The sequence below is a fragment of the Opisthorchis viverrini genome, assembly GCF_000715545.1.
Source record: "Opisthorchis viverrini unplaced genomic scaffold opera_v5_89, whole genome shotgun sequence".
In the NCBI taxonomy this organism is placed as follows: Eukaryota; Metazoa; Platyhelminthes; class Trematoda; order Opisthorchiida; family Opisthorchiidae; genus Opisthorchis; species Opisthorchis viverrini.
In genome coordinates, this window is record NW_008751744.1 from 984403 (window position 1) to 1001869 (window position 17467).

Sequence of the window (17467 nt, forward strand, 5' to 3'; positions counted from 1 at the left end):
CCCAAGAAGGGCGAAACCGGTCGTGGGCTGTCGAAGAGTTTTCAGCAACATTATGAGTAGTTTCCTTTATGAAAACTCACCGGATATTTTTAGCCAAGAACCTCCAAATAACCTGTTATACAGAAGGATATCACTATGCTCTTGGCTACGAAGGACTTCACGAATTCTCCAGTTCATAACAAACCAAATGTAAACATTCGGCCAAATAGCTACTCAGTTCGGGAATTAAGTGAGTTTGGCTCCGGGGGCTATTTCCACCTAATGAGCTCCATACGTGGAGATACAGGTAGTGAACTCATAGTACGGCATCCGAAGGAAAACAGGCCACCATCATTTCATACGTTCACTGTAGCACATCACTTCTACTCGGTCTAATGGTTTCTGGTCTCAAATTCGTTGCCAATACCAATTTCAACGACACCAATAGAATTTAGACTAGTTTTCCAAGGACCAACAAAAGTATTTGTGGAGGGTGAACAACAATGAGTCCTCTGAAGTGAGTAAGTAGCCCCTGAGCTTATTACAGCTGGGCAAACGGTTGATTGTTGAGTGCAACTCAATTACTGCCAAGCCGCTCGATTCGGAAGTGGGATGGCCAGTCAGACTTTTTCCTAGCTTTCTTCATTATGTCAATAATCATCAGAACGCAACTTCAAACACGAGTGAGATCAAGGACCACTTGACCAACGATGCAGACATATGAAGAGAGCACGTGAACTGGATAAATAACTGAGCAAGTACTGTGAGTCTACGGCCATCAAACTACTCTATACGATGTGTAGATTTGCTTGATGGTGTGACATTGATCCCGCTCTAGGTGGCAAGGGAATCCTATGAAAATGAACTCAATGCAGCGTGTTCCTGTCTGTGCCAAATCACCTCGAGATCTTCCTCCCTGATTGTGGGGACCAACAGAAAATCACTTCGGTCCCTCTGGCGGGTGGAGGAGAAACGGTATGTCCTAGTGACGCCCACCTCAAACACTTGCTTTCAGAGGATTGGAAAATGCACTCATTCCGCTTCAACCTGGAACATGGTGAGTACTCGGAACAATGAGAGATAAATAAGGTGTATCTCGATTTCAGTGGTAATCAAATGGGACTTTTTCACCTTAGAAATACTGATTGAAGCACATTTATGGGTGAGAACATTCACAATGAGCAGGATGTGCATCTTCACTGCCGAACGAGCTGAAGTATGATATTCGGTCAAAACTATGGAGAAATCAAGGTCCAGGGTGATTGAGGATACTGACGGGCAACTACCGATATTCGTCTCAGTTGTAGATGAGCCCGGCTGGTGGATCTAAGACTGAACGATCGTTCACACATACATCCCGTTGTCAAGGATTCGCTTGCCGAAAAGGGCGTTACAGCCGAAAGATTATTTTACTATTGTGTTTGCATGTTATCCGATTGCATTCGAGTAAAGACTGCAATGGGCTCATCATTTTGACCAGTCCACGACATATGCCAGCTAACCTGAATACGACCCTCACCGTATCACCCTTTCGGTGCACGTCTATGCAACAGGTGTGTGAAGGACTCGAATTCAGAAAAAGGTCCACGGTGTGCGCACGCCAGATGCTTTCGTCCATATCAATTTCACAACTGAGAGACATAAAAACTGTCTGGAATGTCGAAAATGGTTTTGATACACGCCGAAATATCCCCCCTGGGATAAGTAATTCTAGGATGGTGAGGAAACTGCGGGAGATCTTAAATTAAAAAAAAATACAGACGATGAATAATGCCAGGGATTGGCAGACCAACCACAGCTGTCTCCTAGCGTCCAATGGATGTACTAATAACCGGTCATTCGAACAAACCGGGACCTGAAAAGTGCGCACAGAAAACTTGTTTTTCTTCACGCAGTACGAGTGTGAGCCCCCGACCTGGCATGAAGATGCTTAACTTTATTTTGATCCCGAATCGCTTCCAGTCACATCCATGCACCTTTCGCTTTCTATCGAGACATTTTTTATGATTTTAGGGCACAGTACTTTGAAACGAAACAAAGTGGATCACCAACATGACATCACTTGTAAGATTATTAAAAACTCTTCGACAGCCCACTACGTGTTAACTGATTGTGGGAGCATACCATAGACATGGTTGAGGAATTTCCATTAATCTTATTTTGCGCTTCAATCCCAAAATGTGTGGGAGTTATCAACTGGTAGTGTCAGCATGAGATCACAAAGCGTTCTCCTCCACACTCAGCTCTAACATCCTTTCGGTGTCTAGCTGCTACGTCACCCGAGAGAAGCACGAGGGCTGAGATACTGCCAGGTTGCCTAGCCAAGACAGAAACAGTTGAAATATAGAAGTGGGGTTCGAATCACCAACCTTCCGGTCACTAAGTTCACGCCTTAACCGCTGAGCTATCTCCAGCCCCCAAATCGCTCAGCTGTTCGCCTCTACAGCGAAAGATCATCGGAGACCATTAGCGCGTTTTTCAAGATTTGCTGAAATATGGGGAGAGTTCAATTCTCCCGATAGATCACTTGGTCCCATTCTACAGGCTATGATTTCTAGAGCACAGACTTCGTAAGCCACTGGGCCGTTTGCGTCGCCCAGCCTTGTATCGGACAGAGACAACACAGAGGCGGTCAGTTCATGGCTTGGCAACGAAGCAAGGAATTCCTTAACCATCAACTCCGTCGGGCTGCTAACTACCGTCTCCGTGAATAGGCACCACAGGACGAAACAAACCAATGATCAGTGACCCTGGCAGATATGGATTGTCATGTGACCAACAGCGTTCTTGCATCAAGCTATTGACTTCAATGCGTAGCTATCACTATTGCACATCCATTTGTCGTCAATGTACGAAATGGGACATCAACTCTAACGCGCAGTTCTCTTTCCCTTATCCTCCCTATGCTAAGTGAAGGAAGATGTAACAGCCAGAGCTGTTGGACTTCGGTGCACGGTTTGTGAGCTGAAAAAAGACTGAAAACTACCTCCACAGAACTTGATTAAGTTCGGTGAAAAACAAGAATGAATTGGAGACACGCACACATACTATACTTGGCGGAAATCGTGGCATGAACCACGTGTAACATATGGCAGCGTACGATGAGAAAGACTAATACGTGTAACAGTTATAGAGTACAGTAAAGCAGATAAGAATACTGGCAATCCGTCTGTCGGTTCTGTTCACAGAGCCACCGGTGTGTTCCAAAACCGACTGCTCGTACGGTGCCGCCGACGATAGTCGTAGCCGGCAAACATAGAATCTAGATCGAACTGAATCTGTGCAGCGGGGATGAACTTGCTGGGGAATCTCAATTCACCCGCCACAACCGCGTTGAACGAAGGCAGCTGCTTCAAGTTATCTGTAATTGAACGAACGGAGAAAGGTTGCGTAGAAATTGACTCGAATAGCCCCAATACTGAAGTTTGCTTACGCTGTGTACCAGATACATGAAACCACTATCCTATCAGGTGGCGAAGAAAAGGGTTTATGATAGATCGAGAGAGCGGTCAAATTATAAAAAAAAAATTTCAACGCAACATCCGCATAGAACAAGGAAGATACAGAGAGCCTAAATAGTCGAGAGAACGAGGAAGGATGGATTCGAGCGACGGACCATTCAGGTGGGAGCGCCCGTCTGGACGCCTGAGCTATCATGAAGTAAACCAGAAGTGTAGGGAAGACAAACAACTACCATGGGNTTTGGAATCACCGAGAAAACTGCGGCATCGTACGGTAAAAAACGAAGGTGGCACCGAGTAGATAACAACAGACATGCTATCATGAGTAGAACGTAAAGTATCACAAGCTTATAGGTGTGGTTGCTCTTCCTGAGTGGGCAGCATTACGAAAAAGTTATATGGTTGAATAGAGTATAAGCAAGGACCGTTCAATGGTCCCACCTAAGGAACACATAACAGACGAGAGATAGAACGGGCGGAGCGCCTCTCCCAGGTAATCGCCGCGGAAATGAGTTAGCTTGTTGGGATCTGGTTGAGCTCTAAAAAAAGCGTTCAGCTGTAGCACCCTTTCGGTGCCTAGCTGCCATGCCACCCGAAGGAAGTACGAGGGCTGGGATACTGCCAGGTTGCCCAAGCCTAGACAGGGGAAGCCGAGTGGCGGAGGTCGGATTCGAACCGCGGACCTTCCGGTCAGTAAATTCTCGCTCTAACCACTTGGGCCATCTCGCCCCCGGTTGAGCTTTAAGGTCCATGGACTGTGCAGGTTGTCCTGCGAACTGGTTGAAATGAAGAGCGCTTAGTGTGTAGCAGTGACAGAGCCCAAAGGTTATCTGTATTCGGTTCAGAAAGTTTAATAAGCAATCTGCGAGTTTGTTTGTTATTTAACGCTTGACATGATATCAGCTTAGCATGCCATATCCGGTTCTAGGCGCCGAAGATGGGAAAGATAACCAAATAGCTATAAGGACGGTGTCCGAACGTCAATAATACTTTCTAACAATTCACTGAGGTAGTATCGAGGTCCAAAATTAAGGCTTCTTTCATCCAAAATTCAGATTTCAGTTTAGCAAAACACCATGAAGACGAGAATGAACACCGGCATTGTCGACAGCTTCACTGTCGTACAACCACAGTTTATTTGGAAGCCTATGCCGAGGGGAGTGCAACTCCAAACGCTCATTTAGGTAATCGGTTTAGGTGAAAAGAGCGCCATTAACATAAATTAACAGTTACTCCTGAAACAGACCGTTCACCTGTAACACTCTTCCGGTGTCTAGCAGCCATGCCACCCGAAGGTTGCACGGGGGGTGGGATACTGCCAGGTTGGCCAAGCCTTGACAGGGGAAGTTGGGAGGCGGAGGTGGGATTCGAACCACGGACCTTCCGGCCAGTAAATTCGCGCTCTTACCACTTGGGCCATCTCGCCCCTTACTCCTGAAACGTTTCCAGCCAAGCATAGAGAAGCCATGCCGACCCCAACCTGGAAAGCGAGTCACATCTAAAGTAACCAAACTTTTACTAATCGCTTTCCATAGCATTGCATCAGATTAAATAGCTTTATGATTTAGGGGCGCAAAACGACATTTTCCTAAAGTAGGCGACGACTCGGTATGTACAGCACATGAAAATATACCAGTGATTTAATTCACCGCATTAGTCAGATGCATCAGAAACACTGGCTAGTGAACGCCAGAGACAACTTGAGGTAGAATGGCGGGACACATAATGTAGCGCTCCAATTCCTAAGTCTGTCGAAAAGCTTTTTTCAGTTCGATATGCTGATTTCGGAAGGAAACCATGAGAAAAGAAAGGGTTCCCACGGAGAAGAGAAAAGGAACAAACTCACCTTTACGCGACCAACTTGGGGCCTTGATATACGGTTTGTCCTCATCCTCCGAATCCGAGTTCAACAGTGACATATTGAAAGTAGCACTGTTCCAAGTGAAAAACCAGAAAAGGAAAGGGATTAGCAAGAGGGTCAATGACCGCTTTGGTTGCTCCCTCTCCGCAGACCCGGGTGTTTCAGGATATCCTGATATAACTCCTGATAGGAAGCTTAAAGTCCGGACAGAAATCCTGAGATGGCTCGATACCCAAACTAACACTACGAAGTCAGTCATTTTCTTGTGGAAATATGAATTTCAAACGCTTGAATAATCTTTAACCTTAAAACTCGTCCACCAATTCTGTAGACAAGCTGGATTTCACCACAGACCTCTGATCAAACATACTTGGGGGAAGTGAGCAAGACATCGGAGGCCATTGTCTTTTCGCTCAACCTACCAACTTATCGACCGTTCGGGGGCGAGAAGGTTCAAGTAGTTGGAGCGCGAATTTATTGACCGGAAGGTCCATGGTTCGAACTCGACCTGTGCCTCTCGACTTCCCCTGTCTAGGCTTCGGCAACTTGGCAGTATCCTAGCGCTCATGCTCCCTTCGGGTGGCACGGCAGCTAGGCACCGAAAGGGTGTTACAGCTGAACGACTTTTTTTCGACCCTGCACTGTTGTATCAAGCTGCTAGTTGAGCCTGTGGCAATGTTCGGCCGTTGGTGGCGTTGCTGAGCTTTTCAGGCTCACAGTTTTGGGCTCGAAAATACTCTAAAAATTCGTCCCATTTTCCAACGGACTGTTCGAACTGCTTCTGGTTGCCCACAAATCCTCCATCACTAATAATGAAATGCACGTAAAAAGGTGTGACAAATGATTGAAAAAATCCAGGCAATGCTCTACCGGACGCATCAAATTTCGTGAAACACTGTGTAATCAGGATGCCCAAAAGCTCCGTGTTGACAAGATTTTACTGCGAAAAAATGTTATAAAAAAATCGTCCAGCTGTAGCAGCCTTTCGCTGCCATGCCACGCGAAAGCACGAGGGATACTACCAGGTTGCCCAAGCCTAGACAGAGGAAAACGAGAGGCAGAGGTCGGGTTCGAACCACGGACCTTCCGGTTAGTAAATTCGCGCTCTAACCACGCACACTGAGTAATCAAGATTATGAAGATTTAGGTCCGTTCCTTCCGAATGAAGTTATGTTCGCAACATGCTTGAGCAGCGCTATCCTGATGAGTGTCTTAGGAAGGTGAATTACTCACGCTTCATGGACTGCGCTGTGTGGGTTATGTACTCCGCATGCCAGATCGCCTGCCTCTCAGAGCTCTTTTCGCCCAACCCTGTGCTGAGTGGAAGCGATCGAGAGGTGGACAGTGTATGACCTGGCAACGAAGTACTAACCAGTAGACTAAGTCGGGTGGGCAACTGCCGCTTCGCTGGATGAGGACTCCTGGACTCAAATCACCAGGGGCAGAAATGGTCCAATCGCGCAGTCAGTAGCGCTCGTGCATCAAAGCTATCGCCTTTAATGCGTAGCTACCCAATTTCCGAACAAACTGGGCATGCCTCTGCCTTCAAGGCTTGGTGTTGTATTTTAGTTTCTCGTTTTCCGGTGATCGAAGCTGTAGAAGCTGGAACCAATGTGCATATGGCGCACGGTTTATAGCTAATAAATTGAATTGAATTGAAATCAAATCCTGATGAATCGTATTTTAGTGAATTGGCATTAACGCATTGAGCAAGATGGTCACAAAGCCAAAGTGTTACCACGACTTCTCTGTGTTGAAATAGTTTAGTTGGGTTATTTGCTACAAATTTGCGTAGGCAGTTTCGCGGGCCTAAATGCTTTTGGCGCCTTGAATATACTCCAAATTCCTGATGAAAATCTCGAGAATTAAGTGAGGTTGTAGTGTTGATCAAGAACCTTAGTACCAATTTCCTTAGATCTCGCTCCAAGCTAAAATGGTTTGAGTCTAATCTGTACAGCTTTTACTAAGTTGTTTCGAGTCCGTTCTTTATACTGCTATGGTTTTGCAATCGGAAGCTATAATTCAGCAAAAAAAATATGAATAGACATCGACGAAGTATTTCCTGCTCCTTTGGACCGAGATCGAGACAGCCAAGACAGTAACGCGCGAACCTAGTGATTGGACGGTCCGTGGTTCAAAAACAAGCCTTGCCTTTGGACTGCTTCCGGTGTAACGGTGATACTACTGATCGGGAGGCACGCGAGTAGTATGTGTTGTTCGTAGAATTTCGCTTTGCGTCGATTGAAAAATGGAATTCTGTTGCGGAATTCGCGGGGCCACTTTGTAACATTTGCTTTTATTTGACCGACGAATGATTGGAGGCAATGAATCTCCAGGAAGACTCGTTCGGGAGAAGATCTGTGTCCAGGTTTTGTAACTAAGATGCAGATTAGAGTTTTGCTTCCTTGTTCAATGGTCTGTAACCGGTCAGTTGGCATTTCCGAATAAATAACTCCGCAGCGAAGGCCTTCTTCCTTTCACCGGTAGTACCCGTCTTAGTGTTCCTTTTGAGCTGCACGGCGGCTGTGCACTGAAAGGGTACCACAACTGAAGCTTGCCACTACCAGTTCAGGCTGAATGTCAGACACTCCCTATGAACGCGTTGCCATGACAATGAGTCAATCATAGAGTGGTCATCCTCATAACCATTGACAGCATAACATCAGTGTACTTCCTTTCGCGGCCAAACTCTTCCCTTGTCTGCTGCTGTTTACTGCGTCTGCCTCATAGACTCGATATGCATTTGTAATCCCTCATGAACTGACCCTTGATTTTTCGAACCAGTTTGGTGGACCATCCTTTACGCGCGCTTTTTGACCATTTTGCATTACATGTTGTACCCAGATGTGTGTCGCAAACTAAGATCGATTTGCCATCTTCTTCGGGCTTTCTTTGGAGATACACTACTCCGTGCAACAGTTTAGACGGAAACCCCCATAATTTGAGGTTTGTAACTCTTTTATTACGTATTTTATACACGCAGTACCATAACTTTCGATTAATCTCAAGAATTCACAATTTCTGGCTTGTGATTTTGCGTGTCACTCAAGTGGGCTTTCCTGAATACGTTGAGGTATTCTACAGTCAGTGTGCAACACTGATGCTTCGCTGCCGTACAACCGTGATTTCTTCGAAGGCCTTATTGTGGAGAAAAGCACAAAGGTGGACGGGGGAAGGGACTTGGTGCTACCTTACTACAATCATTCCAAAGCGCCTACATCTCCACTCATTCAGGAACGGACGACAAGAACGCCGCTCACATCGACTAGCAGCGTCTCCAACCAGGGGCAGTGAGGATCACGCGGTCCTCATCCTGGAAGGCAAGTAGCACCCAAACGTTACGTAATCTGTTTAATACCCCTCTGCCATGTCAAGGGTTGGTCACCTCTCTGCTTCCGCCACTCTCAAATCCTTAGAGTTCCATCGCGACAATGTAAGATAACCACAGAATTATTTTCATGATTTTATGGAGGCATTTTGCGGAGAATACTGAGGAACTTAAAAAGTATGGATAGCGAGGGATTTCTGCCAAATCACAGCCAAAAATAAGAACTATGGTCACCAAAAACACGGCGACCGATAATGTATTTTAGTTATGCAGGACAACCACGCACAACTAACAAGGCAATCACTCTCTCATTCCACCAATGCGTGGTGAAACTGTACGCAGTGCACCCAATAGAAATAAAAAAGAGCAATGCATGAAATCGACAACTACAACCAAAAAAATGCAACCCATGAACCACCTAGCTAAGGCTTGTTGTAAACTGGTTTGTCCTGTCGAGTAAGATTCGCAAAGGACTATGGGTTAGCCCAACCGATAGCGTCTTCATGCGACACAATGCCGAGGTGCTTTTATCTAGCTACTGTTCAATGACGGCAGAAGATTGCTTGTATCAAGTGCTTGCCCTTCCCCTGCCTTTTCACGATTCACTGAGGCATTCTTCCTCAAGGTTGTATGGCAGCTACTACTGCTGTGTTGCTGTTGACGGTGAGGATGACTAACAAGCCAGTGCTTACTTTAGCGGAGAATTCGGTAACCGGCTTGACTCCAGAGCAGTCGGCTTTACGGTTGCTGACACCGTCGGCTGTGTTGGGGGCACTTTGGGTACTGAAACCACAGCAACACGGGTTGGTTGCGCCTTCGAAGCAGTGTTCGGTAATGGTGCTTTCGTCACAGGAGCTGGCTGGATGGGTGTCGGATAGGCTCGCTTTACAGCAGTGGTCGTTTGAAGAGCTGAACTGGGGCCTGTTTTTTGTAACTGGATTGGTCTGAGCACGTTGGGAGCTGCTGGGGTGTGTTCAGTTGTGTTCGGATTGATTTTGATTGGTCGAACAGGTTGGGATTGTACGGCAGCATTTTCCTACAATGGGTTACGGATGGCTAATGAGTAAAAGCCGACAGCAAAAGCAGGTATAGTCAAACAGAGTTGCGCTAATCAAGTAACATTGACGTGAACTAGGACAAAGTGATCAACATACCTGTTCCACAATTGGAGCAAGATGTTTTCGTTTAACAGATTCGACCTGCACAGGAGGAGCGGGAAACGAATGCTTATATGGATTCGGTGGAACAGGGGTAGTTGAAACTCGAAGGGATAGGTTAGTTACCGAGTCTAACACAAACGGATCTAGAATCTCGAGTAACTGATAAGGGTCGTCAAAGGTATGCGTTCAGCAACGTCATGCGAGTTAGCGCTTAATTCGCAATTTCCAAGAACGATGTTTCCAAAACTACACTGATTGCATCCACAACTCCAAAATCTTCAAGGGCATCGACATAACGCAAACTTTAGTGCTTCATTCTCACCGAAAGAGACTAGGACTTCGGTTTGGGAAGGCGAAAGGATTAGAACGTAGATTATAAACAGTGAGAAAAAGGAGGAAAGGAGACCAGAGGCTTCACTTTCATTCTGACAACTTATGGAACTGGGAAAGCAACTGACGAAATTCATTGCACAAAGGTGACGAAAGGCAAATAAGTACTTAAAACAAGTTCGTCTTCGGTTACAGATCATCAAGGACGCGTGTCCCATGAAACATGGATTGGCCCTTTCCAAACGGAAGGTGAAGATTGAGATATCAACTTCAGAACAATCGGTAGGTCATAGAGTTATCCTCGAATAAAAGCAATCCCGACTCCGTCCAGAAGAAATTCATACTGCACAGCATTTTACTTATGTCGACTACACGTCAGAACCCTCAGAACCACGCAGCAAGCACCACAGTCTTCGAAGCGGCCGGCTCTCTCTTCACTCTGACCAAGAAGCAGCAAAGTGACAATGCTCGTTGTTACTAGACTAGCCTCGCCAGTCGACTGCCAAGCAAAAACGAAGCACAAATGTTCAACTGCAAAGTTCATGACAGTACCTGATTTGTTTTATGTAACATCAAACAGTCAGCTGCAACACCCTTCCGGTGCCTAGCTGTCATGCCACCCAGAGGGAACACGAGGTCTGGGATACTGCCAGGTTGCCTAAGCCTAGGCAGAAGTTAAGATACATAGGTCGGGGTCGAAGTAACCAATGGAGCGCACCGGCTGATACAATCTAAAAGCGCTCAGATTCAGATGCGCCACTCCTCAAAGCGATTATGCCACAGGCATATTCAATATGTGTGGCTTAGACATTTAAACGGTTGCAGTCAACTCAATCATGCTGTATTGCCCAGTCCACCATGAATTTGAAGGCCAACAAAAAGAAGGAAGTCCTATCGCATGCGGGGCTTCAACCTGAACACAGTTTTCTCCATATGCTGGGATGGGCACCCGAGGGTTTGCATAGTATACCAAAAGCCAATGATTTTTCGGGTATGCCATCATCAATCATGGCGAATCGGTGCCTTTTAACCGATCCGAACGCTGCTCAACAGCAGGCAACTAAGTTTTCGTTAGCCGGGTACAGAACGTCGGTAGTTCGCATTCATCATTTTGACACCCCTCTCTCACAGCCCCCCGCCCAAAAAAATAGATATCGTGGCGCACCGCCCTACTTGGTTCAACCCACAACCAGTAGTACGCGCTGATCAGGCGGACTTATACTGTAACCACCACCTTTGTCCACCTGCAGTAAAGGAAATAAATCGACCCGAGCGAACTGGGTTAGGGAATTACCGCCAGCACCAGCATGTCGATGCGTCAGACCCGAGTGAACCAATCCACTTTCTCACCCCACCCCCAAGCTTCATTTGGATTTGATTCGCTCGCCAAGTGCTTCCAGTTTTCTTCAACGTGTCGAAGACAGAATATGGGCGCATGCACCCCAATGAATGAGTAGGGCTGATACGACCGCCAACTTTCCGGCCTCCAGAGTGGAACCATGTAATACTCACACTACTTTTTGAATTTCAGTAGCCAAACAAGCAAACATTCGGGGAAGTCGGTGGTCAAAGTACGGCGAGCCTGGACTGTTAGTGGGCAGAGGTCTCATATGAATTAGCTGGAATAAAATGTAGTATGGAGCTGATAATCATGCGAACTGGTACTTAGGTGCCATGCTACCAACCAGCACTGAAGAAGGATGCCTGTGGACAACTGCTTCATGCTGAGACGCATAATCACGGGCGAAAAGAAAGGTTAAAGAGTGGTGAGGTGAGAACTGCCCCCTGGAACTCCTTCGGGTAGGTAGACTTTTAGATACAGAATTACCACACCCTGAGACGCCGCCGTACCATAAATGGTTTCCAGACAGCGACGGCAGTTGACGACTGTTCCAAAATTGACAGTCCAGGTTCAATTCCCAAAAGTGGCGGTCAAGGCTTCTATGGTTCAGTGCATTTTTGGAGCACCAGTGGTCAGACATAGTCTCCGAAGATCTTCCACACACAGCGGCCACCTCTCCAATCCAGGAAGTAAGACATGTTGGACTCTGCCATTGATGGCCAAGCGGATGTCACATCGGCTCCACATATGTTGGAGATTGTAAAAATCTGCCCTGCATTTCTCAATTGGGGAAGTGATTTCTTCGGGACTTATACAGCCATCCAGATGGACAAACTCATATATCACATTGATCAGTTCACCTAAAAGCGTCAAGTTTAGATCTGATTTCAGCCAATCATAGAATAGCACTTTACACTTACCATGTTTTTGGAGTGCACAGCAAAATATGCATAAGAATTATTTGGGGTAGTTTGTATTTATAAAGGACGTGATCCAAGCAGAGCAATTTTGCGGCGTATGCAATGAGTAAATGTCACGGTAGCATTTGTATACACAAGGTATGAGAAGCGCGTAAAGAAGACAAACAGCACTTCGATCCCAAAGTTAAAGACGAAGTGTGACAATTGCCTGGCATCGCTGGATGTGACGAGTTCAGGAGAGCGACCACGAAATGGGCAAATAGAACCTTTGTGAGCGAAAAGAGTTTAGAAGGGACAAATTTCATGGCCAGAAACTCCCCGTTCCCGATAACTGACGAAATTAAAAGCACACTCTAGACTGATAAAAAAGGGATATCGTTGTTGGTCGGAAAAGGTGACGCACTTGCAGTACATGTCGTAAAGTGGAGATATGATCGATGCAGCCTTGGCCAGGATAAAACCCATCTGGATTCTCACGAACTTGATTACTCGAAGACGGATCAACCTGCATAGGATAATTCAATCAAATTTATCAGCTACAAACCGTGTACAATGAGCACATTAGTTCTACCTGCTACGGTTTCGACCACCATAAAGACAGGGGAGCGATAGGGGGCGTTAGCATGTTCAGTTAGTTCGGGAACTGGGTAGCTAGGCATTTAAGATAATTCTGATGCACGAGCGCCACTGACTGCGTCATTGAACCATTTCTGACGGTGTCGTTAACCCTTGATGAGTTGAGTCCCGGAGTCCCCATCGCGGGGGGGGGGGGGCAGTTGTCGACCCAACTAAGTTTACTGGATAGCGTTTTCATACTTCGTTGCCAGGTCATACACTGTCCACTTATCAGTCGCTCCAACACAGCGCAAGACTGGGCGAAAAGAGCTCTGCAAGGCAGGCGGTCCTCCAGCATGCGAAGTACATTTCCCAACCAGCGTAACCTATGAAGCGTGAGTAATTCGTCTATCACGGGGGAGCTCCTTTTTCCTAGGACCATCTGGCATACCTCATCATCGCTAATCTGATGTTCCCACCAGATCCGACAAATGCTTCGGAGACACTGAGCATCGAACTACGACAATTTTTGTACGTCTACGTTCCTGATCCATAAAGTGGTATGGATCGCACCGCTGCAGTGCAAGCTCAATCTTTGACAGACTAAATGACATCACTTCGTCACCACAAGAGTCGCAGGTTGGCAAAAGCTGTCCTGTTTTTTCCAATTCAAGAAGTAATCTCATCTCCAGCCAGTCAACCAGACCTTATGCATCTGCCCTGGTAAAAGAATTTATCGCTCGCCTCGATTGGCCCGCCTGCAAGCGTGAGTTTTGGGTTTGATCCCACCCAGTGTTGTAGAAGCACAGGCGTAAAGCGCAGCCCAAGCCACGTGGTATTATTCAGGTTATTCAAAATGGTTTGCAATTGTGAGGGATCAGAACCAAGGAGAGCAATATCTTCTGCATACTCAATAAGGGGGGGGGCGAAATGACCCAAGTGGTTAGAGCGCGAATTTACTGACCGGAAGGTCCATGGTTCGAACCCGAACTCCGTCTCTCGACTCCCCTGTCTAGGCTTGGGCAACCTGGCAGTATCCCAGCTCTCGTGCAACCTTCGGGTAGCATGGCAGTTAGGTACCGAAAGGGTGTTACATCTGAACGATTTTTTCACTCAATGTCTGTGAGCAAACGTCTCGGGGGCATTTCGAACTCCAAGGTCTCAGAGGCTGGCAGACAAATTTCAAGCAGTACGTCACTAACAAAGTTGAAGAGGGAAGGCAAGAGAAGACAGCCTTGTTTCACATTACCAGACGTAGTGAACCAGGCGAAAGTTTGCCGTATACTCGTACCCGTCCACATGAGTTGGCATACAGTGCATTCATAAGGGATATAAATTTGGAAGGGACACCTTTGATAGGCAGACACGTCAAAGTTTCTCACGATGGGCAGATTCAAAGGCAGCTTTTGGATCAATAAAACCGACCAAATTGGAACAGCTGAAAAAGTGGCGCTCTTCAAGAACTTATCTCAAAATAAAGCTATGATTGATGCATCCTCGCCCAACTCGAAACCCAGTTTGATTCTCACGAATCTGTCGCTCTCGATAATCTATTAACCTGCGCAAAATAATACGTGGGCACTTTAAGTGCGACGGATACCAGGTTGATACCAAGATGGACTTCACATGACGTTCTTGCGCCCTTTTGAAAACTGGGATGACGGTAGAGGACCCCATTCGACTGGCATCCTGTTTTCGTTCCAAATCTTCTGCAGCATTCATATCAGACTGTTCACCAAGATCTCGCCAAGCGCCTTGTCGTGCTTGAGGATTGATATCCCACGTTGTTTAATGGCGAGCTGGTATCGATGTTCCATCTTAGCCCACTGGGTTCTTCCAGAGGCTGTGTTGAAAGAGACCAGCTGAACTGAAGTGTTCAGCCCATTGCTCAAGACGACGATTGAGGGAATGAATTGCTGGACAACGAATGCCATCTGTTAACATCCAGTAAAGTAAAGTTGGACATAAGAAGTCATAAACAAAATTCGGTTGGATCCGCATGATCGGGGTGGGGTAACATGCTCAGCAGCTCAGTTGGTGGGGTACCCATCCAGCGAGTAGGAGATAGATTGGCCAGGTCCACTCATGAGTGTCTTCTTTTCGCCCATACTACGTATACTGGGAATCCCAATTCCAGCATCTACAAAGCTGTTTTTGGCTCTCATTAATCCAAACGAGCGCTCTTTGGGTAGCTAGGCGGTATCAACGTCTGGCCCATTGTGGAAATTACACAAGTACGGTCACTAATGGTGTTACACACGCCGACTGTTAATTCAGTGCGCATGGGTAGGGCTAATCATCAGCACACGATTAGGGAGGAGGGATAAGACAGGTCAGCAGTTCGTCTTCACCCTCAGTCATGCTCTATCAATTGATATTACTTGCATTTGGATTCCGGATCTCGAATCGACTAAACTCAAAGTAGATTTATTTCCCACCAGAGTAGACATACTCGATGACGTTTTCCACACCATGCAGCCACACGGCGAAGCGTGGGCACCCTAGAAGAACTTTACAGCAAGGTGAATGAAGGCGGAAGTATGACGAAATCGTGAGAAACCAAGCACAGATGAGCTTGCAGAATCACTTACCGTCTTTTGTTTCTCCAATTCCGCTTTGATCCGTTCCTGTGGGAGAGTAAGGCAGCAGTGGAACGAGTTAGTTCTAGACGCTAGAAGCAATAAACCGCGAGCAATAGACGACAAAGGCGAGGAAAGCTGACGAAAGTAACAAATGGTCAGAATTTCATGAAAAGCCCGGGTTACGCAGACATGTCTACGTCAGATGAAAACCTAACACTAAGGTCTAAGTTTCGGAACTTATTCGTCAGACGTTAGTCGAAAAAAGTGAAGAGCGATTACATTCGACTGTATAAAAGTCAAAGACGAAGTATGAGGTTGTGAGGTTAGCTCCACGGGAACTACTGAGAACAGTGCTGGACCATATATGCCATCATCAGCCGTAGCAACCTTGTTCATGATAACGTAAACAGCTCGTTGGCCATAAGTAAAACAGCTGAACAATGAATCGATTGAAATCTTATCACAAAAACAGTGGTCCCTCTCCGAAAAGGCCACGAATCACAATGCATCAAGTCTACTTGATAATTGAAAGGTATTTCACTAAGTTTAGCTTAAGATAACTTAGCGGATACTGACAAGGTCCGCGGTTCGAACCCAACACTGGGTTTCCAAATACTCCCGCCAAGGCAGCGGCGACCTAGTAGTATCTCAACGCCCGTCCTTCCGAGTTACCCGCAACTGTGAGCCGAAAGAGTGCCACAGCTGGACAATTTTCCCTTGATTTTATTATTTTATTATATTTTCATTGATCAAGTCCACCCTAAGAAGACTCCCGTGAGGAATTCCCTACAAAAATGAGCTAACTAAGGAGGCAATCAACAACAGACATGAAAATCGAAGTTATGAGTAATCAAGGTAAAATGTGAAGACCACAACAATGGAACAGAACTCCGGCGTAGAAACTGTACCCGACTGAGCTCAATTCAGCACCAAGCCGGAAGTACAGCATTTGTTCCAAAAGAGAAAGTTTTCCCGACAACCACTTAGCTCCCATTTAAACTCTCCAAAATTATGAAGAAGAATGTTCGTTCCCAAAAAGGCTCACTGACCCTCTGTCCCACAGCGAGTTACTATTACACCATCATTTACTGTAAACCGAGAGTAACAGTCACGTAAAACGCCTGTCGCAGGTGTTGATGCTACATACAAGCACACATCTGGTACAATATACCCAAGGGATTGCAGGATACTCAAAACACGTCAAAGAGTTTCTACGCGAACCGCGTAGGAATCCAACACGAGACAATCAGGAAACAAGTGTTTAGCTCCAAAACAAGTATTTCCACCCAGCATCTTATAGAGCACCTTAAAGTACGAAATGTTTGGCTAATCGTGTCTAATTCAGAGTGCGATCCTCCTTTCAGGAAAGGATCTGCAAGGGATTTCTGTGATTTACTGGCAACACTACAACAGGCAAATGGAAATGGATATCGCGGGCGTTTTTGTTGCCAGCTCTCCTCGAGATTAGTTGAATGATTGTCTGGGGGTTTGGGCACTTTGGAGTAGGTTAAAGTTTATCACCATCATTATCAACTGCAAGAATCGCGTACTTGTCGTACAGTGGTTGTAGTTGCCAGTTTCGTTCACCACTGATTTAGCGTGGGGCACACCACTTGATTCCGATCACGCATTGTCTGGGGGGCACTTTGGAGTAGGTTAAAGTTTATCACCATCATTATCAACTGCAAGAATCGCGTACTTGTCGTACAGTGGTTGTAGTGTAGTGTTTCGTTCACCACTGATTTAGCGTGGGGCACACCACTTGATTCCGATCACGCCATGGTGCGCGCACGCCTGACAGTTCGTTTCCCTTCAGGCCCTCGCAAGTCGGCAAGAAACGTGCCAATCCACTATCTTCGAAGAACTGCCATAGCTCAACAGTATCGATCTGAGCTAGCCCAACAACTCTCCACAGTAAAACAATACTGTGGTGGCAGTGAACATGTGGA

At 46.3% G+C, this 17467-nt stretch overlaps 1 protein-coding gene across 1 annotated transcript in view; it reads right to left on the reverse strand.

Annotated features, from left to right (window-relative positions):
• Positions 1 to 3016: 3016 nt before the first annotated feature.
• Positions 3017 to 17467, reverse strand: part of T265_13646 (hypothetical protein) — a gene marked incomplete at both ends in the record, with an annotated part of 22707 nt that continues 8256 nt past the window's right edge. The window contains 5 exons of the mRNA XM_009169867.1: positions 3017 to 3340; positions 5287 to 5516; positions 9322 to 9665; positions 9784 to 9948; positions 15528 to 15563. Of these exons, the coding sequence (XP_009168131.1) occupies positions 3162 to 3340; positions 5287 to 5516; positions 9322 to 9665; positions 9784 to 9948; positions 15528 to 15563 (954 nt within the window). The remainder of the gene's footprint in view (positions 3341 to 5286; positions 5517 to 9321; positions 9666 to 9783; positions 9949 to 15527; positions 15564 to 17467) is intronic.